Genomic DNA, 25,885 nt, shown 5'->3' with positions numbered 1-25,885 from the left:
ATTTTGGTATTGGGGACTGAACCCACGGACCTTCTTCCTTCTAATTATACCCTAGCCCTTTCTTTTATTTTGAAACAGGTTCTTGCTAAGTTGCTAAGGCTAGTCTCCAACCTGTGATTTTCTTGTCCCAGTCTCCAAAGTGCTAGGATTACAGGCATGCACCATCCAGCACTGCTCAAACAGCTCAAACAGTCCTCCTAATCAAGATGCCTCACATATAATGAGTCTGCAAAAGGTGAACAGATAGATCATTTTCTAAAGCACAAATAATTGACATACTCTTTCACAGCCTTTTAGTAGAGCTGAGTATTGTGTTTGTTTTTGTGGAACTTGGGTTTGAACTCTGGGCATCCTACAAGCAAGCTACAGCCCTGGCTTTTCTTTTGTTTTGTTTCTGTTTGGTTTTAAAGCAGGGTCTTACCAGGTTGCTGAGAGTCTCACTATGTTGCTGAGGCTATCCTTGAACCTGTGATCCACCTGACTCTTTCCCCCCAAGTAATGAGATTACAGATGTGTACCACCACACCTGTCATAGCATAGATTCTTAATCTGGGTGTCCAAAGAAATTTTATATAATTGATTCAATCATATTCAAAGAACAAAATCTAATCTTCTGGGTTTATAAGTGAATGAGGATTAAGTTATATTTCTTAATAAAATGCTCAAGCAAAAAATACACAACTCTAGTTCTCAAAGGTACATATCCTATTTACTATTCCAGATTTTTGGCAGCTTCACCATTGCAACCATTAATAAGGTTTTATCTAGTCTCATAATTTTAGAAAATAAACATTAAAGCTATGATAGAAATTCTGAAAGATAAACAAAATACTGCATAATGGGCTTACAGCAATATGTCACTTTCTATTTGAAGCTTTCCATGTTCACTAAAAGGGAAACTATATTATTTCACTCTTTGTCTACTAAATTTAACTTAAAAATCTGTATAAAAGCCAGGCATGGTGATATACAATTGTAATCCCAGTACTTGGGAGTCTGAGACAAGAGCAATGCAGGTTCAAGGACTGCATGTGGGAATTTTGCAAGATCCCGATTCAAAATAAAAAATGGCTGGGGATATAACTCAGCCGGTAAAATGTTCCTGGGTTCAATCCCCCAGTAAAACACACACACACACACACACACACACACACAGAGCAGTCTTAAATAGCTATAGACAGCATAAACATATAGTCATTAAAGTTCACTTTTGTATGATATACAGTAGTTTTAAGACAATGATGTGGTGTGTGTGTGTGTGTGTGTGTGTGTGTGTGTGTGTTACTGAGGATTGAACTCAGAGGCATTCTACCTCTAAGCTATAACCCCAGCCCATTTTTTAGTTTAGTAGGTTAGTTTGTTTGTTTGTTTTTGCAGTACTGGGGATGGAACCCAGAGACATTCTACCTCTGAGCTATTCACCAGCCCTATTTTTTATTATTTATGTTGAAACCAGGTCTCACTGAGCTGCAGAGGGCCTCACTAAGTAGCTGAGGCTGTCTACGAACTGCGATCCACCTGTCTCAGCCTCCCAAATGCTGGGATTACAAGGGTGCGCCACCTGGCTTGGCTTAATTTTTGTTCTGAAACAAGGTCTCACAAGATCACTGAAAGTCTTCTTAAGTTGCTGAGACTAGTCTTAAACCTGCAATTCTCCTGTCTCAGCCTCCCAAGTACTTGGATTATAGGCCTAGGCTATGACTTTTGATGGGAATGGGGGGAGGTCAGTGTGGGGCAACCAGAGCCCTATCTGTTTCCTCATAAAGGGAAATCTGATGGCTCAAGACAGCTTTCATTCACTCATAGAATCACCACAACTATGATGCATGTGTCACTGTTTAAGCACTCATCAAATAAAAAGTTAAGATCAAGAATATCTAACTTAAACTCTCCATTTACTTGGGAAGAGTAAGGTCTGACAATGCCCAATTTCCTTAAATGCTAGTGTCCTGGTTACAGCCCCAAACTGTAAGAGTAAAGAGTGGTAATCACTGTAGAACCTAGCTAGGCAGAGGGCCAAAGAGAGACATGTGTATATAACTCAGGGACATAGTATCAGATACCCAGAAATGTGGTCCTGACTCAGATTGTTATAGATGTATGAAAAGGGAAAATCAAAAGGTATTCCTTAACAGGGAGCTTTGTTTAATGCTAGACTTCATGACTTTATGATACTCCTTCCAATCTTTTAGTCTCACATAGTCATACACATACCAACTGCAAAGTACCGTATTCCAATGTCCTTTGTTTACAAAATATACTTCCCAACAGTTTATTACAGATCACCTGTAAAATCATAATAGCCAACATGTAAGTAATGATGATGCTGGAATAAAAGATCGTTTATGAGCAATAATGACATTTAAGAATTCTTATTTGAAAAATGACTGGTAATAACAAAATATTTTTTTACATCAGATCACTGCAATTGTTGCATTATTACCCAAAGCACATTATATTTTGTGGAAGTTATTTACATATGCACTGCTCAACTATTCTAACTAATGGATATTATCTGCTTTTATTTTACCACTAAAAGTCGCCCTTATTAAAAACAAAAAACCCAATCTGCAAAATTTTGTTTTTTTAGGAGGTACATGTGGATTTAAATCTTGCTTTAACTGGTAATATATCTATTATCATGGTTTTTGAAAAATACTCTAATTTCCTACTATAAGTCCTTTACAAATATTGAAAAATAAATTTGATCTACCATGTGAATTCTCTTCTGTTGTGCATCAATACAAATTTTAAACTATTTTTTTAAATCACTTTTGAACTGGTATTTCCTCAAAACATAGAATTTCCATATCCACGCCAGGCATGGTGGCACACACTTGTAATCCCCGCACTTGGGAGGCGGAGACAGGAGGATCACGCAGATTCGAAGCCAGCCGCACTGGTTTAAGAGACCCTGTTTCCAAATAAAAATATATAAAAAATAAAAAAAATAATTTCCATATCCAACTAAAGTTGTGCAATTAGCATAAGGAGGCAGCATAACTTTTCTCCTTTCACAAATGATGTATAAAAATTATATAAGTCCATGGTATCAACAAAAGTTTATAAAACTTTAACACCAGGACTTAACCATCACATTCTAAACTGCTCTTCTTCACCCTGTCATTTTCGGATATGAAAAGTTTTATGGATAACTATTCTAATGAACCACCTTGCTTTTATAACCAAAATGCCATAACATTTCTCTGTATAAGAACAAAAGAGATGAAGAACGTACGATGGGCATAGATACTGCTTCTTTTTCCCCTTTCCTTTCTTTGAAGACTTTTCTTTAGAATACGCTTCTTCAACCCACAAGGAAATTAAAATAAAAAAGGCTATTGTGAATAAAAACTTCATCTTGAAAAGTTAAACTTCAGGAGATCAATCTACAAGAGAAAACAAGAAAAGGTTTACATTAATGAAGCAAAATGATGAATGTGTGACTGTTCCTTCAAGCAGTATGAACCGTTACTCCTCATACAGCAAATACATTTGAATATCCAATGCCATTGCTAAATTCTATGTGATTACACATCACTATATATTGAAATCTCTTTTATATAGTAGTAAAAGTCTTTTTATATAATTGTCAAAGTCAGCTTAAATAATGGTACATAGAAAGCAAGGCTCCAATGAGGTATAGTAAGATAATATGCAAACTTTCTGATTCAAGGCTCATAAAAAACTGTAAACTGATATTGAATTGGACAGTATATCAAAATATGTTTATAAAATACCTGAAAGGATGTTTATTCATGTTAAAAGAATTATTCCTGACTAGTAAACTTGGAAAATGACTAGTAAGCTAGTAAAATGTACATTTAATTTTGTATGTATAGACTTTCAAAATAATAACAGTATTTTAAATCTAAGTATTTCACAGCTGACAGAGATGAATAATTAGCATCAAAGTTTCACACTCTAAGTTACTTGTGATTTTATCTAAATACATTAAATTTGCAAGCTACCTTTTACCCTTGAAAGGTACACATTAGTTAAACTTGGCTTTGTAGCTTTCCCAATTTTGTGATACCAACAGTTATCATCAGAAAGATTGCTCTAGAAATTCAAGGTAATACTGCATGAAACAAAACAGGAAATATAGCCACACTCTTTCAAATAAATGTTTTGTCTGCATTTTAATAATTGTGTTCATGCTCAAATGAGAATTATATTCCCGCCAGAGTCTGGTGCATTAAAAAAAAAAAAAACTTTAAGCACCTACTAACACTGAAATATCTAAGCCTCTTCTGGATTCTTCATTTTCAAAACAATGAATTCCTTCTCCCTCACTGTTTTCTGCAGAGTATGAGACCTGTGCTACGTCTCAACAGTAACTTCCTTCCCACCGCACCCTTATAATTCTGCTTGTCTTGTGTCGTGTCTTCCATCTCTCGTTTTCCCGGGATTTTCCACCCATATTTGTCCTTCAGACCCCAAGGCAGGCCAGAAGGGCATCTGGTTGGGTCCTTAAGGGGAAGACAACGGCGGGGGCCAAGGAGACCCAGAGCAAGGACCGAGGCCATGGGCTGGGTCACCTTAAGCATCCATCAGCACTCCCTTCCCCCATCCATCAGAGGCACCTGCGTCCGCCCCTCCGCCCCAGCCGCAGGTACTTCTCCCACCTTCGCATCCTCCCCGAGAAGACTGAAGCCGGGCCCACGCCAGGTTTCCCAGAGAGCCAGAGAGGAATCCAACCCCGCTCTCTGGCTTCCCCCGGGTCTGACAGCTGCAACGCCCGGAGGGCTCCCACCAGCGCCCTCCAGCCAGCCCCGCGGCCCGACCCTCGGCCCCTGCCCGCCGCAGTGCCCGCCGCGCCCTCCGAGCCTCCGCCTTACCGCGGCCCCGGCCCCGGGCCAGACGCGCGGCTCCCGCGAGGTGGCGGCGGCCGGTGCAGCGGGGCCGGGCAGCTGCGTCCGCCGCCCGCGCTCCCAGCTCCCTGACGCGCCTGCTCCGGCCGCCGAGCCTGCGCCGTGTGGCCGCGGCCGCGCTGCGGGGACCCGGCCCCGGGGACGGCGGGGGAGGGAAGGGTCCCCGCCGCGGGCGGGACGCGCCACTCTGCGGGCGATGCGGGGACGCGGGGCAGATTCGCCGGCCCCCTTTCTAGGGGCTGCAGAGGATGGGGAAGGATGCAGGGGAGGAGGGCATTGGTACCAAAAACCTTTCATGGGGCTAGGATTGCTTAAGGTCTCCTGACTACTAGAAGCAAAAATAGAATAGACGTGACCTCCTTGGACCAAAATAGTTTGTGTGATTTCAACATTTGCCAGGAATCCTGGCATCTGACTTTATTTTCGGAGGGATAGTTACCATTTCTGAAAGCCTGACCTCTCTAAGCAAGGTTAAATTGATCAAAATCGCTAAACTCGTCTAGCCATGCAGGTGAGACTATGTTTTATCATTTGTTTAATAATTAATATTAGTACAGAACCTTGCCATTTCAGAACCCCTTTTACTTATATCATTTCATTTGACACCAATAATGTTCCTGGTCAAGTCTTACTCCCTCTTGCCATCTTAGATATGACTGAACTGGGACACCCACAGATGAAGAGATTTGCCTAGGGTTGCAAATCTGGAAAAGAATCTTTGACCCAGGGGTGATCTCTGCCTTCTGATGGCAAAACGTTGTTGGCATTTTTGCTTAAAACGTAGCTCTTTATTTGGCTAGACAACGCATAACTAACAGTCGTGGTTTTTCTATTAAGCTTCGCATGTATGCTTGACTGGTCTTGATTAAGAAAGCATTATCCCAAGTGCCTGCCACTTAGCATTGCGTTGTGGACCCACAGATGTATCCACTAATAAATTTATTTACCCACAGCATGTGAGAGAGAGGAACATTCCCCACATCTAGCCATGTTCTATAAGCTTTGCAAAATACTCTGCAGCCTAAGAAGAATGACCATTAACAAGTGTTCATTATTTATATTACCAAATGGTCATCATTTTATGTAAAGAGCTGTACTATTTGGGAATCCCAAATTGGACCAGGATACAACTTTGGATTCTGTAGGTTTATAAAGGACAACTATGTTGATAATATAGATATTCTGATATAACTTTTGGAGAATAGGATGAATAAGGAATGATAAGATAGTTTTCATGTAACCACATGAGTTTGAAAACTGAAGAAAACCCTAGTTTACAAGTAATCAAGGCAGTAATAAGAATTTGAAACAATAAGCTGTTCAGATTCTTACAATGAAATAGACTTTTCTTTACAAAATCTTATGGACACATTTGGAAGAACTTTTATGTTGGAAATCTTTACAATTGACTTACTCACTTTCCGTAGTATTGTCTCTAACTCTTCTAAAAAAGAGAGAGAATAGTGGAGAATGAGGTTATTTATAAGAAACGTATATCCAAACTTTGGCTAGTTTTGCAAGTATTTTTGCCCAAAGTTTGGGAAATGTAGTTGATGATCAAAAATACCTCTTCTATCTTCTAGTCAGTCACGATTTGGAATTTTTTTCCCCTATGAGGTGATCCGCTCACTCATGTTTCTAATGCTGTTTTTATTATAATGTGTAAAAGAAATTTTCTAAAATAATGGTGTGAGTTGGGCATGGTGGCACACACTTGCAATCCCAGCATTTGGGAGGCTGAGACAGGAGGATCCCAGTTCAAGGATGGCCTCAGCTACCTAGTGAGGCCTTTGCAACTCAGTGAGACCCTGTTTCAAAATAAAGAATAAAAAATAGGAATGGGGGGGTTGCTCAGTGGTAGAATGCCCTTGAGTTCCATTCCCAGTACCACAATAAATAAATAAATAAATAAATAAATAAATAAATAAATGTGTGAATTAATCTATTTTTCCTAATTGTAATTGTCAAGTGCTGATGCACTTTTCTCTATTTTTCTCTATGTATTTTCATTCAATATTTGTCATTTCATCCATACACACAGTTTCAAGTACCATGTCAATGTCTTTCAAATTTAGATCTTTGCCCTCACTCCAGAAGATAGCACTCTAGGTATCTCATGACTTCTCAATATCTTGCCTTTCATACTCAATGAATATGTCAGACTCCAGGTGTACTAAACTGAACTAGGATGCCGGTCCCTTTTAACCTGCTTTTCTTTTCCTTTTGAGTACTTACTGCTTTCTAATATATTAGATGGTATACTCATATTTGTTGCAACTCTCCCTGCTAAAATGTAAGCTCAATGAAGGTAGGTTTTCCCTTTTGCATCCTTTGTTGTTACCCAAGTACCTAGAATAGTATTTAATAAATAGTAAATCTTGGCCTGTTTAATTAACTTCTTGAAATTTTATTTCTTTATCAGCAAAATGAAAATGTCAAAAAATTACAGAATTATTCTAAGACCAGAACAGATTTGTCACGTTAAATATCTGGTACAGAGAACAGGAGCTACAAATAATTATCCCTTCACCATTCTTATTTTTTTCTGTTTACTAATGATATGACAGGTTTTTAATTAATGGGAACCTATTATACATTTATTTCTGCTTTTTGCTTATTTTTTTACATCTATGCTAAAAATATTTTGTAGACCTATCTCAAAACACCCCATTGGAACCATACTTGGCCGAAAATAAACTAATTTTATTTAACTTGTTCATGAATCATAAATATAGTCCTAAAAACACTGATTTAGATTAAGAAATCAAATGTTAAAAGAAGAAAAATTATTCTGATCAAATCATTTGTTCATAAACATAAGTACTAATCATTCATTTCTGCCTAAATAGCCTTGAAACGCAAGTCTTGAGAATACAAGTATGTCTTTCTTAAATTTTGTATATGAATTATAGTTACTTTTAATGATAAATTACAATAATTATTCATGCCACATCAGATATTTTCAAGAAAGGCTTGTGTTTTGGTGTGTTTTCCCAGAAATAATCATATTTCTTTCAAAATACATAACTGGAGTAAAAATATAAATAAAAAAGATTGCAACAGAAGAAGGTGAACATAATGGGTCAGCTATTCAGTCTCTTTTAAGTAATATTCATGAATTTTAAATACAGCCAAACTTACATTCAAAGATGTTGAGTATCTAGTTTTATTAAAATAGTAAAAATACCCGGGCATGTTGACGCATGCATGTAATCCCCGCTTTTGGGAGGTGGAGACAGGAAGATTGCACTGGTTTGAAGCCAGCTGCACTGGCTTAAGAGACCCTGTTTCCAAATGAAAATATAAAAAAGAGGTCTGGGAGTGTAGCCTGGAGTTAGAAGGGTTTACAGGAAGCCCAGTACCACCAAAAAAAAAGAGTAAAAATAATATTTGCTAATATTTTTGACTTATTAGTTATTTTAAAACAAACTTAAAAGCAATAAAAGGCACATCTAATTAATTTCTTACAAATTATAAGAAATACCTTTTAGGTTAAGATTTTAAAACTTCAATTGCCCATTCATCTGGTTGAATCTCAATATCATGTATACACCATAAACTATATTTTTAAAAGCATAACAAATATTTGAGTAAACAAAACACTTTAAAACTTATTTTCAAATTATTTATATACCCATATTTTTATGAAGAACCAGAGGCTCAGAAAGAGAATTTAACATATTCAGGGTAATATATTTAAAAGCAAAGGGGGACATAACTTAGTGTCATATTGCAAATTAAGACTTTGATTCTAATGACTAGGGTGTCACTCAGTGGTAGAGCACATGCCTAGTATCTAATTTTTTTTATTAAAAGTCTATAATTCGAGCAATGTAGGTGAGGGAAAGCTGCTTAAATTTTAGACACACACTTGTAATGAACTTTGGCTGCAGATTAGAAAACTCAAAGCAAAGGAGCTGTGTTAGCACTAGATCAAGCTCTTACTTCCAACTACAGGTTGGCCTTAAAAATTCCCTAAGATATGAATTACTTTTTACATAAATGTTTTCATTTCAACATCATTATCTTGACTGAAGGTTTATATAATGGACTATTTTCTAGAATATATGCAAGTTCCCTTAAATTTATTATCTCCATAACAACTTTATGTGATAAATACCATTCTTTTTTGTGTGATGTTGTTATTGTTGCTGTTGTTGTTGTTGTTACTGAGGAATTAACCAGGGTCTCTTTAACTCTGAGCCACATCTCTAGCCCTTTTATTTTTTATTTTTTAAAACAGGATCACCCCAAATTGCTGAAAGTCACATTAAGTTGCTGAGGCTGGCCTCAAATTTGTGATACCCCTATCTTAGCTTCCCAAGAACTGCGATTACAGTCATGCATCACTGCACCCAACTTAATACTATGCTTGTTGTGATCTATAGATGAAGATCCAGAGGCATCATATAACTTTTCTAAAGTCACTTTGGTAGTAAATTATCAAAGCAAATATGTGTCTAAAGATGTCTGATTCTGGAAACTGGGTCATATGATTAGTGTGATCATAAATTGTATATTCAGTAACATTCCATGATATCCATCATCATCATCATCATCATCATCATCATCATCATCATAGTCATCCAACATGCCAAATTATAATGGTACAATAAGATAAAATAATATGAAATATAAATAAGAGATTGCTACTTATGAATTTGAGCACCGTGCTCTATTTCAGAGCAAGCAAATATCCATTATAACATTTACCAATCTGCCCCAGTGCTACTCCGCTTAGGGCAACCTGTCTGTGGTTGGAGATGTCTGGATTTCAAGTAATTATCAAGATTGTAATGCTTTATCACATTTTCACTGTAATAGCATTGGCATGATTCATAAATTAGGTAAATGTCTTAAATTCTTAGGAAAAATAGAGTATTTCCTCCTATGTAAATAACATGATGTTATTCCTGTGTTTTAACAATGTCTCTTAGAAAAATAAGCACATCACTTATTCAGTATTATGAAGGTTAGTCAAATATAACTATATCAAAATCTTAGATTTTAGCCCAAACTCTATACATTCAGCTGGGTGTGGTGGGTTATACCTATAATCCCAGTACTTGGGAGACTGAGACAGGAGGATCAGAGTTCCAAGGTCAGCCTTGGCAACTTAGTGAGACCCTCACCAACTTAGACTCTGTTTCAAATATTTTTTTCTTGGTACTGGGGTTCCTGGAAGCCCTTCTACCTCTGGGCTACACTCCTAGAGTGTGTGTGTGTGTGTGTGTGTGTGTGTGTATACACATATATATGTATATATATGTGTGTTATATATATGTGATATATATATGTGTGTTATATATATGTGATATATATATATATATATTTTTTTTTTTTGAAACAGGGTCTCTTAAACCAGTGAGACTGGCTTTGAACCTGCGCGATCCTCCTGTCTCTGCCTCCCAAGCGTGGGGATTACAAGCGTGCGCTACCACGCCCGGCTAAATTTTTAAAATATAAAATTAAATGAATTGAGGCTGGAGTGTAACACAGTGATCAATTCCTAGTACTATAAAAATAAGGAAAAAAAACTCTTTACATCAAACATCATTAAGCAATTACCATCCAGAGATCAGTTTGCCTGTAACTTAATTCTTATTTTTTTGAAGTTAATATGGGATAGCTTAAAACTAACCATTCCTCTTAAACAATGCTGACAGCTACTATGACAAGAGCAGATGACTAGTAACTCAGGCCCACAAGTCTTCCAAACAGAATGCTTCCAAAAACAGTGTTTATCACTTGTTAGCACATGGTAAAATTGTCTCTTCTGACAACTTTTGAACCTGCACATCAGTATTTCCCCAGGTTGGGGAGGAGGTCATGCTCCATGCTATCTTCCACCAGCCAGAAAAAGAGAAAAAAAGAAAGGAAAGGAAGGAAAGAAGGAAGGAAGGAAGGAAAGAAAGAAAGAAAGAAAGAAAGAAAGAAAGAAAGAAAGAAAAGAAAAGAAAAGAAAAGAAAAGAAAAGAAAAGAAAAGATAAGAAAAGAGTGACACAAACTCAAATTGGAGGAGTTGGCAGGAACTATACCATGAAGGTCATTATTGGCAAAACAAGCATGTAGATGGCCAAAAATGTAGGAGCAATGGGGTAGTTGGTTGGAGTGTGCATTTTATTTTGTTCTATTTCATTTCACTGGCATAAAAGGGAATAAAAATTGTGGTTAGGACACTGAATGGCTTTCTAAGTGACATCCTGAACTACACTGCCTCATTGTGCTTTTGCTACATTCATTGCTAAAACTCCAATCATGAATTAAGCCAACTATCTCTTTTTTCCCAAACTGAGCCAAAACATTAATTACTCAACACAAGAGTTCAAAATGACATTTATAATAGATGATCCCTCTATGTACTAAACAATCTTATCATCCTTGCTCCTTTTTTCCACTTTATGCATTCTACACTTCCCCCAACTTCTGAACATCCCTTTTCCTGCTCAGTCTCAAGAGATGAGAAAATAGAAGCCATAAGAATATACATCATTTTATGGGCATTCAGTAAACTTACTTATGCTATATTCACTTTTATTTTTCCATTCTATTCACTTAAAATAAAACACTTCTTAGCCAGGTACAGTGGCACATGCCTGTAATCTCAGTACTTGGAAGGCTGAGACAGACAGATCATAGGTTCAAGTCCAGTCTCAAACATTTATCAACACATTGTTTCAATAAAAAACAAAATAGAGCTGGGTATTTAACTCAGAGGCAGAACACCTATAGATCTAATCCCTAGTACCACAAATTAAGCAAACATGCAAATCTCTTATTTTCCTGACCAAGATCAATTCCTTGCCATGTATTTTGAATCTTATCACCTCTTGTGTACTGAGGAACTACGGACATCAGTATTCTCACTTCCCTCTGCCTTCATCTTGCCCTTTTTATGGATTTCATCACTCAAAATACTGAGGCCTTCTGAAATTTGAAAATAAAAGCTTTGTTTTATTCTTGCATACACTAACAGGTTAGCACTACTGGTCTTCAACAACCAAACTTTTAAGTGTTTATCTATTGTCAGTGTGTGTATATGTGTGTGTGTATTGTGTGTTTGTGTGTGTGTGTGCATGGGCTACAAATAAAACCCAGAGTCACATGCATGCTAGGCAAGTCTTTTACCACTAAGCCACAGCCCCTTGTTTCTTAATTAATCTGGTATTCTTTACTCAAAATGCTTAAGGCAGCATTAACAATGACTTGGGCATTCTACCTTGACTTCATCTCTTTTTTTTTCCACTGTGTAACACAAATGTTTTATGCACAGATCTGCAAGAGCAGCAGGAGCTCCACATGCCAGATGTGTGGAGAAAAGTTCCTGAAGCATTCAGATGAAGCCTTGAAAATCCTAGGGGGTGTTGGACTGTTCTTTAGCTTTACAGAGGTAATGTTGCCCAGTTCCTCTTGTACACCCCTTCTCTGTAGGAAACCCTCAAGATTCAAAACTGATGTCTCTCCCTCTTTGTTCCCACAGATCCTTGGTGTTTGGCTAGCGATGAGATTTCGGAATCAAAAGGACCCTCGAGCCAATCCCAGTGCCTTTCTATGAGACGGTGGATCCTTCAGATTTTCCCCTGCTCTCTCAGCTTTTTATTCCCCTAGGGGGGAAAAGCCTAGGGTCTGCAGCCCTTTTTGAGAAAAAAGGAAAGGCCCTTTGCCACATCCCTCAAAACTGATTGAATGGCTAGGCTTTATGCCTTGACATATTTTGGTGGGAGCAAGATTATAAGGAAAAGAAAAACTTCCTCCCTATCCCCCCAAATGGACGTGGCCAGCTCCTGGGAGTGCATGGATGAGGACAGCAGTCATTCATACTGTCCCCCTTTCACTGTTCCACCTGGTGGAGCACCTCAACACGGCCTGGCCTGCCTCCAAGAATAAATAAGGGACAGAGCCAAAGAGAAAACCACCAAGAACTCTTCGAATACTCAGGACCCAGTGTGAGGCAGTTCCGGGAATATAAAAATAAAAGCTATTTTAACTCCATATTCAAAGAAGCTTCTTAAGTTCCTGTCTAATCTTTGCCAGGAAAGGTTCTCCACTGACTGCCTAGGCCCTGCATGACATGGGAAATCTTTTCCAGTTGTGCAGGGAAGTTGTCTTTCAAGAGGTTTCTCAAATCTAAAGGTAAAGCCAATCAGAAAGAAACATTAAAAAAAAAAAGACCATATTTCTTTGTTGTGTTTTGTTTTCCTGTATAAAAAAGGACCCCAGTATCAAAGTAGGGAAGGGGAGGAGAGGGGACATACCCCTTAGTGTAAAGAAATGGGGAGATAGGAGAAGGATAAGCCTGAAAGGAGGGAGGTGGAGAAGGTCATTAAGGCAGTAAGGTATTTTCTGGGAAAAGTTGGAGGAGTCCCCACAGCCTCAGAGAGGAGGGTGAGGTTGTCTTCTCTGCCGGGTCTCTCCACTCAAGTGTTCAGAAGGAGGGAAATGGCAGCTTCTCTCCCTTCTGCAGCAGTCATGCCACTGCTCACTCCAGATCATTTTCCTTAAGCAGGTAAGGATGCTGCAGGACTCGGAAGGCAGAGATTGGTTGTGTGGGTTAAAAGTCAGCAATTCGAGCAGCAGCTCTGCTCCAGACTCATCCATCTCCGGCACCATTGACTGCACCATTGACTGCACGGGGTAGTGATACATCTCGGGGCCAGTCCTCTTCAGGAGGCAGCCCAATCATGTCAAAGACTTTGCCCAACTGGTCGGCTTCAGAGTTTCCACAGAAGAGAGGTTTTCGAGGAAACATCTCTGCAAAGATACAGCCAACACTCCACATATCCACAGGTGTTGCATACGTAGACTGCAGAAGAACCTCGGGAGCACGGTACCAGAGTATAACCACCACGGGTGTAAGGGCAATCTAGTAGCTGTAGATTCTGGCTAGGCCAAAGTCAGCCAACTTGACTGTCCCACCACTTGTCACCAGAATGTTCTCTGGCTTCAGGTCTCGATGAACGATGCAATTGGAATGAAGAAAATCGAGGCCCCTTAGAAACTGGCGCATCAGATCCTTGATGGTCTCAACTGGCAAGCCTGGTGGCGGTGCCTTGTCCAAACAGGTCCTTAAATCTTGGTCTACGTGCTCAAACACTAGGGTCACTTTGATCTCCCGGTCAGTGCGGGAAGTGGCACAGACATCCATCAGCCAGACAACACTGGGATGCTCAAAGGCTTCCAGCCGTCTCAGTAAGGCCACTTCACGAACTGTGCTGATGGGAAGGCCCCCTCTGACTCCTCCTCCACTGGGGACTCTCACACTCTTAAGGGCAACAAAGTGGCCACTGTGGGGATCCCGGGCTTTGTACACGGTCCGGTAGGCACCAACACCAATTTCAGCCACTGGCTCGTATAGAAAGGTAGCCATTTCTCAGATCTGGGGAGACCCTTACTCCACCAGGCGCTGCGGGGGCGGGCCCGTTATCGGCACCCCGAAGCCGGTTCCTGCAGCGCCATACACCAGAGCTGGGTGCGGGGTGTTTTGCACTCTGCGGGCGGGACCATAGACACAGGCCGCAGGCTAGAGAGGCCCCTCACCCCCACCCTCACCATGTGACCAGCTGCCAAATAGGCGCCCGGAAACCGGGGGTGTTGACTTCATTTCTTGATGTAGTAAATTATTCTTTCTTGTACTGGTATTGGGAAGAGAGTTTAAAAAAGTATTAATGTATCAATCCTGGGAAAGATGTCCAACCTTGAAACATATCTTCTTTACTAAGAAAGCCAGGGTTAGCCAACATGTCCTTGCACTCCTAAGAACAATTTAACACAGTTTGGGGGCCGGTGTTTGTAGATAGAGATGCCTCCCCCTCCGGCCATAAATCTGGGCCTGTGTTTGAAGACAGAGATGTTTCCCCCTTTCAGGCCATAAACCCAGCTGGAGAGATAACAGAAGCAGAGCAGGGGCTGGCGATAAGGTGTAACATGATCTCCAAAAATCAAAGGGACCTGCTGGACTTAAACAGGATAAAAACTCAGTAAACTGGAGTTCTTTGGCATTTTCATTCGAATTGCCCCCCTGTGCCCCTCTCCGGCACAGGGCTGTAACTATCTCTATATTTCTATCTTTTTAATAAACTTCTTTGAATCTTCAGCAGCTGTCCAAGCGATGAATACTTATTCTTAGCTTAGGACAAGAATCCACGGGTTTTTCTGTTTGTCTCTGTGTGTCTGGTGGTGGGGGGGGGGGTTATTTCACACCACACACCTTTTCCCCCCAACCTATCCCCTGCAACATTTCTCACTTGAAAATTTTCTTCCTTAGACTCCATATACTCTGCCTTCTATGGCTGTTTCATCATCTCTGATCCTCTTCTTGTACCCTGGCCCTTGATTTCTTTAGTTTCTCTGTGTTTTTTACTCTTTCTGTTCACTACAATCACTATCAGTATATACTGATGTCTTAGAGCAGGATAACAAAACATAATACCATAGATTAGCAGGCTTAAACAACAAACACATCTGTCTCACAGGTCTTAAGGTTAAGAAACCCAAAATCAAGGCACCAGCATATGTGATGTCTGGTGACAGTCCACTTTCTGGTATGCAGAGTCCTCACATGAATGAGAGAGAAATCATACCTCTGATGTCTCTTTTTATATTAGAGCACTAATTCCATTCCTGAGGGCTCCACCCTTAGGACCTAATGATCTCCCAAAGGCCCCACCTCCTAATATCATCATTTGGGGGTTGGATTTTCAACCTCAACTCATAAATTCTTAGCATATGAATTTTGGGAAGACACAAACATTCAATTCATAATAGTCCATGGCCCTCAAATCTCTTTTAACCCAGAATTATTTGAGATTCAGAGATATAGAATGACTACTTCTTAGACATCTGTTCTTATAGATCTTGCAAGGATCCCCAAATAGGAACATATGTAATCCTCCCCTGGTCTTTCCAAACTTCTCCAACTCCAGGCTTTATTATTTCAAAAAAGAAAAAAAAATAAAAGCACCACTATATACAAAGTTTCTCAAATCACCCAGTACCACTTACTCCTTTCTATATTATACTTCAGTCCACTGGCATCTTCCTCTTTCTCCAAAAAAGCCCAAACTACCTTCACCTGTTAGCCTTTGCAACTAAGTATTTTATCTTGAAGAATGTTCTTTCCCCAGCTCTTCTACAAGCTAGCGAGAGCGCTGTCCCTTACTTTTACCTAGAATGTCTTCTTAGCATTTCCTTTTCCCCCATAGGTATAGGTGGCACATATTAGTGTCCATTTCATTACGCTGTGTGGTTTCTTCATAACCTGTATCACACAGTATGCAATTATCCTGTTTGTTTCTTTGTTTACTTTTTATTTCTTCTGCTAAAGTATAGGTTTGCTAAAAATAGGGATTATTTTTCTTATTAAACATTATATCCCCTGAACTTTTCCTTGCCATATGATGAAACATTGGTAGTATTTTCTTTCTTCCTTTCCTTTTTTTTTTTTTTCTTGTACTAGTGATTGAACCCAGGGGCATCCTACCACTGAGCTACACTCCAAGCCCTTTTCATTTTTATTTTGAAATAGGATCTCACTAAATTTTTGAGAATCTCTCTATGTAGCTGATGCTTGTCTCAAAACTGCAATCCAACTGTCTCAGCCTTCCAAGTATTGAGATCAGTAGTTTTATTTCCTTTTCCTTTTTTTCTTTTTTTTTTTTTTCCTGTGGGAGTAGAGGTGGGGGTGGCACTGGTGATTATACCCAGGGTGCTTCTACCTCCAAGCTATATCCCCATCCCTTTTTATATTTTTTTATTTGAAGCAGGTTCTTTCAAAATTGCTGAGGTTCTAAGTTAATGAGCCAGGCCTATGATCCTCCTGCCTCAGTCTCCCAACTGTTGAGATTACAGGAATATGCCACCATGTCCAGTGAGATCAATAATATTTTTAAAATAAACTTACTGGGCATTTTTCTAGGCTTAACTCAGAAAGCTAAGCAGGTAACCCAGAAGAGAGTAGTTAAAACTATAAATTGAGCCACATGTGCTGGCACACACTTGTAATCACAGTATTTGGAGGATTAGACAGAAGAATTGAAGATTCATTTCCAGGCTCAGCTAATTAGTGAGGCCTTCTACAATTTAGTGAGACCCTGTTTCAAAGTAAAAAATAAAAAATAGGCTGGGGGTGTAGCTCAGAGGTAGAATGCTCCTCAGTACTGGGAAAAAAAACTATAAATTGAATGATTTGTAGAATTCATTAATTTAGGTAGTGAATATATACCACTGAAATATGTTACTGTTCATGGTGGTCTGTACTATAATAATTTATTTTATTAAATCTAGTCTAGAGATCTGAAAAAATGGTGAATGCGGGACGCAGCACATCTCAGTAGCTGAAACAAATAAAGTTCAACTATTGAGAAGGTAGCATCTTAACAAACAAAATAAATATAGCTCATGAACCCAAACAGATCCAGGAACCACAGCAGAAGGAATCCATTAACTTGGAACTGCTAGATCCACTACAAAAAAACCCCTGAGTGCACAACAGATAGACCTCCTTCAGCAGCACAGCAAGCCCTCCAGAAACCTGGAGAAGGGCACCCAGGTAATCGAGTGCATCCAGAGAAGCCGTGGGACCCGGCATGCACCCAGTGTGCACTGCAGTACCTGGCGACAACCCTGTGCACTCAGTGTGTGCTAAGGGACCAGGAGGACGAGTCCAGGTAGAAACTCCAGAGACATAAGAAAAATGCTCAAGAAGCAATACCTGCACAGGGCCAAAGGGAGTCACTCCGAGACTACAATGGACACCCTCCAACCCTGCAGTTAGATAAGCACAGTCCTGAGCCCGGGGTGGAGAATGCAGAGGTGCAGAATACAGACTGGAAATACACAGAACCCTGGACTTACACAGAACTCATTAAGAGTGACTCGCAACGCCCTGACACCTAAAGGCAAAGCTGTCAGAGGTGAGAAAGGGGCCCAAACACTCAGAGTGGGTTCAGAAGCTGACACTAGGGTACAGAGCAAATAAGAGACATTGTAATATACTCCAGAAGCTACCACAGTGATCAGACACTCAGATATTATATGGGACCATGTCCTATATTCATAAATTAGTAGGACTGTTTTTTTGTTTTGTTTCATTCTTTGTATTTTTTTAGTTTTTATATCCTTTTATTTGGGTTTTCTGTTTTGTTATTTATATAGCTTTATTGTCTCACATGGTTGCTAGTTCTTTTTATTTTATGTTATTTTTGTCCTTTTTTTTCTCATTTTTATTCTTTTTTTCACTTTTTTTGTCTTTGATGTATAATAGTTAGCTTGTGTATCTGGTTTTGTTACCTTATTCGAGTTTGTTTGCTCCTTCCCCCCATTCCTTTTACTAACATCCTCACTCTAGCCTATCTACGCTCTTCTTTCAATATAGAATATTTCAATCAGGAACAAAAGAATAAGCATTCTTCTCAGCAGCCCATGGATATGATTTCCAAAACAGATCATATCCTGGGCCACAAAACAAGCACCAGCAAATTCAAAATATGCAATGTAATTCCCTATATCTTTTCAGACCATAATGGAATGAAAGTAGAAATCAACAAGAGGAAATCCAAAAGAAACTATTTAAGTACATGGAGATTGAATGATGCACTATTGAATGATGAGTGGGTAAGATGGGAAATTAGGGGAGAAATAAAGAAATTCTTGTAAATAAATGAAAATAAAGAAACAACTTACCAAAATCTATGGGACACTTTGAAGGCAGTGTTAAGAGGAAAGTTTATAGCATTGAGTACCTACATAAGAAGAACAGAGAATCACCAAGGAAACAACCTAATGACACAACTCAAGGACCTAGAAAGACTGCAATAGTATAATCCCAAAGCCAGCAGAAGGCAGGAAATTATTAAAATCAGAGCAGAAATAAATGAAATAGAGAACATGATCATATCAATCAATGCTAAAAAAGCATTCGAAAAAATCCAACACCCATTCATGTTAAAAACACTACAAAAATTGGAATAGGAGGAACGTATTTCAACATCATTAATGCAATATACAATGAACCCAAAGCCAACATCATATAGAATGGGCAAAAACTGCAAGAATTCAATCTAAAATCAGAAAAAAGACAAGGATGCCCACTATCACCACTCCTTTTCAGTATAGTCCTCAAGACTCTTGCCATAGCAATGACACAAGAGAAGAAAATCAAAGAAATTCAAATAGAAAGGGAAGAATTAAAACTATCCTTATTTGCAAATGACATGCTTCTTTATCTAGAAGACCCAAAGAACACAACAAAAAGAGTACTGGAGCTGATTAACCAATTAAGCAAAGTTGCAGGATACAAAATTAACCTAAAGAAATCAGTGGCTTTTCTTTATGCCAACAATAAATCCACAATGAAAGAAATAAATAAAACAATTCCATTCGCTATAACCTCAAAACCAATAAAATACCTAGGAATAAACCTGATCGAAGATGTAAAAGACCTCTACAAAGAAAACTATAAAACATTAAAGAAAGAAATTGAAGAAGACCTTGGTAGATGGAAAGATCTCCCTTGCCCATGGATAGGCAGAATAAATATCATCAAAATGGCCATTCTGCCAAAAATGATCAATGCAATTCCCATTAAAATACCAACAATATTCTTCATAGACCTATAAAAATCAGTCATAAATTTTATATGGAGAAATAAAAGACCTAGAATAGCCAAAGCAATTCTCAGCAATAAGAACCACGCAGGAGGCATCACCATCCCAGACTGCAAATTATACTATAGAGAAATAGTAGTAAAAAAACAGTAGTATTGGCACAAGGACAGGCATACTGACCAGTGGAACAGAATAGAAGATACAGAAACAAACCCACACAGCTATATTCAATTAATCTTTGACAAAGGGACCAAACTCATATGCTGGAGAAAAGACAGCCTTTTTAACAAATGGTGCTGGGAGAACTGGCTATCCATTTGCAGAAAGATGGAATTAAATCCTTACCTTTCACCATGCACAGGAATCAACTCGAGATGGATCAAAGACTTGGAAATTAGACCAGAGACTGTGAAGTTATTAGAGAAGGGCATAGGCTCAACACTCCAAGATATAAGCACAGGCAGTTCCTTTCTCAACAAGACCTCCAAAGTACAGGAAATTAAAGCAAGAATTAACAAGTGGGATGACATCAAATTAAAAGTTTCTGCTCATCAAAGGAAACTACCAAGAACCTAAAGAGAAAGCCTACAAAATGGGAGATCTTTACCAGCCACAACACAGATAGAGGGCTAATATCCAGAATATACAAAGAGCTCAAAAGAATCTACACTAGCAAAACAAATAACCCAATCAAGAAATGGGCAACTGAATTAAATATACACTTCACAAAAGAAGAGATAAAAATAGCCATTAGATACATGAAATGGTGTTCAACATCATTAGCCATCAGGGAGATGCAAATCAAAACTATGCTGAGATTCCATCTAACCCCAATCAGAGTGGCAAGCATAAAGAAATCAAAAGAGAAACTCTTTTACACTGTTGGTGGGAGTACAAAATAGTTCATATGCTATGGAGATCAGTGCAGAGATTCCTTAGAAAACTGGGAATATGTTCATCATATGATCTGGCTATACCACTCTGGGTATTTGTCCAAAGGGGTTGAAATCAGAGAACTATAGTAACATATGTATGCCCATGTTCATAGCAGCACAATTCATAATAGCCAAAATATAGAACCAACCTAGGTCTCTATCAACAGATGAATGGATTGAAAAATTATGGAAGATACACACAATGAAATTCTATTCGGCTAAAAAAAAAAAAAAAAAACAAAATCATGTCATTCACAAGAAAATGGAAAGATCTGGAGAACATTGTGTTAAGTGAGACCAGCCAAGCACAGAAAGAGAAGGTACATATTTTCTCTCTGATATGCCCAAACTAGGGAGTATTAGGAATACCAGATGGATTCCAGATAATTGAGGGAAAACTCCAGCAAAGCTAGAATGGAAGGATAGAAGAGGAAGAAGGCTGAGGTTGATTAATGGAGGAGCTACATCCAAATATGTGTAAATATATGAATGTAGCATGGTAACCTGGACACTAATTATTTGGAAGGAGGGAAGAGAAACTTGGGAGGAGGGAGAGGGCACCAAGAACAGCCTGAATATATGCCACTTTTAATATGATACACATAAAAATAAAAAGTAAATTAAAAATGTAAAAAATAAAGAATAAAAAATAGGGCAGGTGGTATAGCTTGGAGGTCGAATGCCCCTGGGTAAAAATAAAATAAAATAAAATAAAATGTCTATTTTTTTCAGTACTGGGAATAAAACCTTGGGGGCATTCTACCTCTGAGCTATACCCTCAGCTTCATTTTTTATTCTTTTATTTTGAAACAGGGTCTCACTGAGTTGCAAAGGGCCTCACTAAATAGCTGAGGCTGTCCATGAACCATCATCCTCCTGTCTCAGCCTCCCAAATGCTGGGATTACAAGCATGTGCCACTATGCCCAGCTTAAAATGTCTATTAAGAATTATTTTTCCCAAATCTTCCATCCTTATCTCTTCCAATTTCTGAAAAACTGGATGAGTCATTTGCCACTGACCACAATGTCACTTGCTACAATTGTGCATTCCATTTCTATTGGAGCACAGAAAAACACCAGAGATGTATGATTACCCCCTGAAGATGACATGACCTTTTTATAGAACTCTAAGGATCTATATTATGGTTCTATAATTTAGACTGTTCATAAACTCCTTACAACACATTTTATTCCTGATACACTAACTACCATAAAGATAGAGGTCATAATGTGCCTGAAGATCATAGGTCTGCCACAGAGCCCCTATAACTCTGGGTCTTATTCAAAGCTGGAAGACTTTTGCTTTACCTGGTACAGAACCCAACATGTATTCTTACTTGTGGCATTTGTGTGCCTCCTTAACTCAAATGGGCCTACCTAGGATTACCTATCTTTGCTGATAGAGGATACCCTTCCTTGCTAAAGATAGAGAATGCAGTCATCTATTTTTATTTCCAAGAGTGAAGGAATGCTGAACCTCTACTAATGTTAGTAATGTGACAGGTTCTTGAATCTTTGTGAGGTTTACTTCCCATTTTTTGGAACAAACCAGTCTTATAAGGCTGTCAATCCACTAGTCATATCTTGGTCTTCATTCTAAGATAATGACAATACAGTAAAGCAGTACAACTTTTTGTGGAATATCCAAAGGTACAGATTTTCATTGACTATATCATGACATAGTACAAAAGAGTTAACATAGTCCCAGGAAAAAACTATAAACGTCTTTAGGTGTCCTGTCTATTCCAAGTATATCTAACCTTTACAAGCCTCTCTTTGTATAAGAATGGGAAAGAATGCACTGATTACATCAATGGCCATATACCATGCACCTGTTCCTTTACTCCAGCAGAGACAATTTCATCTGGCTCAGCAGCTGCATCTGGGATGAGCCCTGTTGACTTTTTGGTCATATGCTGTCATCCTCCAGCCAGATACAAATGATCTAGTGATGCAATCACATTTTAGCATCTGCCTCTTGGAACACACATGGCACTAACTGCTACAATTTGGCTTTCTTATGATGGGGGTTCTGATATGAAGGCTAGCTTGCCAGACATTTATTAAAGAGTGTTCTTGAGATTCCACAACTGTAAAAGAGATGGAAAGAAAACCAGATTGATCAGAGGAAGAAATTGAGCAAAAATATCACCTCAACAAAATCTCTGTGAGTCCATGGAGAGGCAAAGTCTTTCAGAATTGTCCTGAGTTGAGGAGAGGACCAGGACTCCACATCTTTGTGTTGGATGCAGGCTAAACCCAGAAGTGGATGTGATCCTGAATAAGGCAGGTGTTTCTGGCCACAGCAATCCCCAGAGAGTGTTAGCTAAGAACCACCTTCCAGCAGCAATTTTTTGCAGCTGAGAGAAAACACTCCTCATTTTTTAAACTACACATGGGCTACTCCTATCTCAAAGCACCCACCACAGTCAGATGGCATTTGGGGGGGCATTTTTAGACCTTCTATTCTATTCCATTATTCAACTTACTATAATTTTGCAATACCACATTGCTTCAATTACGGTAGCTTTATAATAGGTCTTGCTATTTGATGGGGCCTAACATTGTTACCCTTTATCAATATTGTCCTAGCCATTGTTGGTCTTTTCTATATACATTTTAGAATAGGTCTATCAATTTAGAAAATAAAACCTTTTGAGATTTTTTAGTTATGATTGCATTGAATCTATACATACTATGGAGAAAAATTGACATCTTTATACTCCTATATTTTCAAAAATTGTATTTCCCAATAAACCTAAATTATCTCTCCATTTATTTAGTCCTTCTTAACCTTCATAAGGTTTTTAGTTTTTGATGTACACACTTTAAATACCTTTTGATAGGTTTAGTCCTAGATATTTGTTGATACTAAAAAAAAAGATATATTTTCTCTGCTTCTCATGTTGTTTCATTGCTGAAATACAAACAATTTTGTAGGTTGAACAGCAACCTTGCCAGATTTACTTTTTTTATTGGTGCATTGTAGTCATATATCTTACATACATCTTACTTATTGATTCTAATTGTTATAACTTCTTCATATTTCTCAGGTACATAATTGTTATGTTTACAAATTATGTTTTACTTATTTTCTTCTTTACAATTATTATGTCTTTATTTTCTTTCTTATTTTACTGGCTAGATGTTCAGTGCAATGTTAAATAAAATATTGAAAATGATAATCTTTGTTTAATTAATAATTCTAACAGAATTTTATTATTTTGTAATTGTGTAAAATTTTTATTCTAGGTTTTTATAGCATTATAAGGTACCTATAAATCTTACAGATTAGTTGTAGATTAATACATTTTTAATAATAAAAAACCCATCTGGTATCAATATCTATGCATATATAAAGATACTGAATTCAAAATATTAATAGTTTATTAAGGATTTTTGCATTTATGTTTGGAATGAGACTTATTTTTATTTTCTTAAAAATTTCTTGCAATGGTTTGGAATCAAGATTTGAATGTTAACTTTACAAAATTATCTCAAAACTACAATTTTTTGTTTTTATTTTTTCTTTTATTTTTGTTTTGTTTTGGTGTTGAAGAAGGAACTTAGGGACATTCTACTTTAGAGCTATACCCACACCCTTTTATGTTTTATTTTGAAAGAAGACCTAGCGAAGTTACTAAGGCTGGCCTCAAACCTGGAGTCTTCCTGTTTCAGCTTCCCATGTATTGGGATTATAGGTGTGTGCCACCATGCCCAGCTTTCTTATTCCTTATCTAGAGTTCCTCTTTAAATATTTGGAAAAATACTATCTGGGCCTAGGATTTTCATTGTGAGAAGGTTTTTAAAAAAACATAGTCAACTTGAACTTGGAGACTATTACAGTATAATACTCAACCTCTATGTAATTCCTGAATTTATGTTATACACTAAGTGTTGTATTGAATGCATGTTTTGTAGCACCATGCTAGAGACTGATGACATTTGGTGAATCATGAGCCTGTTTCAAAGAAACAATGGTGAGATGCATGGACCCAATCTTGTGGAATTTATGTTCTGGAGGGGAAGATAGGCTCATCAAAATGCAGTAATAAATACAAGATTTTAGATTTTTTTTTTTTTTTGGTGCTAGGAATCTAACATAGGGCTGCACACACTTAATGCAAACACTTCATCATTGAGCCCATAAAGTTTTCAGTTTTAATGCACCCCTTTTCTGTGGCACTGGGAATTGAACCCGGGAGCATTTTACCTCTGAACTCCACCCTCAGTCTAGTTTTTTATTCTTTATTTTGATAAAGGATCTCACTAATTTGCAGAAGGTCTCACAAGTTACTGAAGCTGGTTATGAACCTGAGATCCTCCTGTTTCATTCAACTCCCAAGTACTGAGATTACAAGTGTGCACCACTACGCCTGGCCAATTTTGACATACTCCAAGAAGAGGTTTATGATAGTATGAGAGTTGAAAATGGGACAATTTTATCTCATCTAGGCCTGTTAGAAATGATTTTCATGCCGGGCGTGGTGGCACACGCTTAATCCCTGCGCTTGGGAGGCGGAGACAGGAGGATCGCGCAGGTTCGAAGCCAGCTGTGCTTCAAAATAAAAATATAAAAAGTAGGTCTGGGAATGTAGCCTGGAAGTAGAAAAAAAAATTTTTCATGAGTAACTGGTGAATAATAATTATGTTTTAAGCCTATTTAGACTTAACAACTTTTAATTACCCTTTTGTCTTCAAAAAGTCTTTTTTTTTTGTACTAGAGATTGATTCCAGGGGAGCTCTATATCTGAGCTATACCCCCAGACTCTTAAAGGGTCTTGCTGAGTTGCTGACAGTCTTGTTAAATTGCTGAGACTGGCTTTGAACCTGTGATCCTCCTGTCTCAGCCTCTTAAGTACTGGGATAACACATGTACACCACACCCAGCTACCATTCTCTTAATTGCTCCTTTACATAGCTACTTTTCTTACTTGGTCTGTAAGTGCAGTTTCTCTAGTGCAATCTCCTATGAGAAGGAAAGCCCAATTCTCTGTTCACTTCTGCCTCTCTCCTCACCATTCTCAGCTGCTGTTGCTTTTCCCGACCACTTGATGTCTCTGCTCACAGCTGCTCCTACACAGTCAGCTAGGTGGTTGAGCCCATGAATCTTCCAAGAAGGATGCAGTCTCAGAATGAATGAGGAACCTGGACCTCCTCAGCTGGCTCAGGGACCCAGAATCCACCTGCTTGTGTTTCTCTCCCTCATCCACTTGTAGCCATCTTTCAAACTCCATGAGCACTGTTCCAAAACGTTCTCAGCAACTGTCTTTGCAGTTTAGAACCAAGCTATGTGCCTGGAGGTTTAGCTATCTTTCCTTTGTAACTCTCAGAGCTCAGAACCACATATGCACCTCCACTCTCCACTTCACACACCTAAGCTGTTAAGAATTGTTAGACTAATTTTCCTGGGTCTAACACCACCCAAAACATAGAAGATGCCTGCATGGTCCCTTTCCTGGCCAAGTAAGC

The 25,885-nt window shown here is 38.5% G+C and overlaps 1 protein-coding gene and 1 pseudogene across 5 annotated transcripts in view; both read right to left on the bottom strand.

Annotated features, from left to right (window-relative positions):
- The window catches only part of GLRB (glycine receptor beta), a gene marked incomplete at both ends in the record, with an annotated part of 89,853 nt that extends 86,493 nt beyond the window's left edge, over nucleotides 1–3,360 (bottom strand). For all 4 annotated transcript variants that reach the window (XM_080697893.1, XM_080697894.1, XM_080697895.1 and 1 more), the window contains one exon: nucleotides 3,239–3,360. In XM_080697893.1, the coding sequence (XP_080554019.1) occupies nucleotides 3,239–3,360 (122 nt within the window). The remainder of the gene's footprint in view (nucleotides 1–3,238) is intronic.
- A 9,994-nt stretch (nucleotides 3,361–13,354) lies between these two features.
- Nucleotides 13,355–14,246, bottom strand: LOC308263897 (cyclin-dependent kinase 4-like; annotated as a pseudogene). The gene has a single exon. The product of its transcript is annotated as a cyclin-dependent kinase 4-like (transcript).
- Nucleotides 14,247–25,885: the final 11,639 nt, after the last annotated feature.

The sequence above is a fragment of the Muscardinus avellanarius genome (genome assembly GCF_963383645.1).
Source record: "Muscardinus avellanarius genome assembly, chromosome: 6".
In the NCBI taxonomy this organism is placed as follows: Eukaryota; Metazoa; Chordata; class Mammalia; order Rodentia; family Gliridae; genus Muscardinus; species Muscardinus avellanarius.
This window is presented reverse-complemented; position numbering and strand designations above follow the sequence as displayed.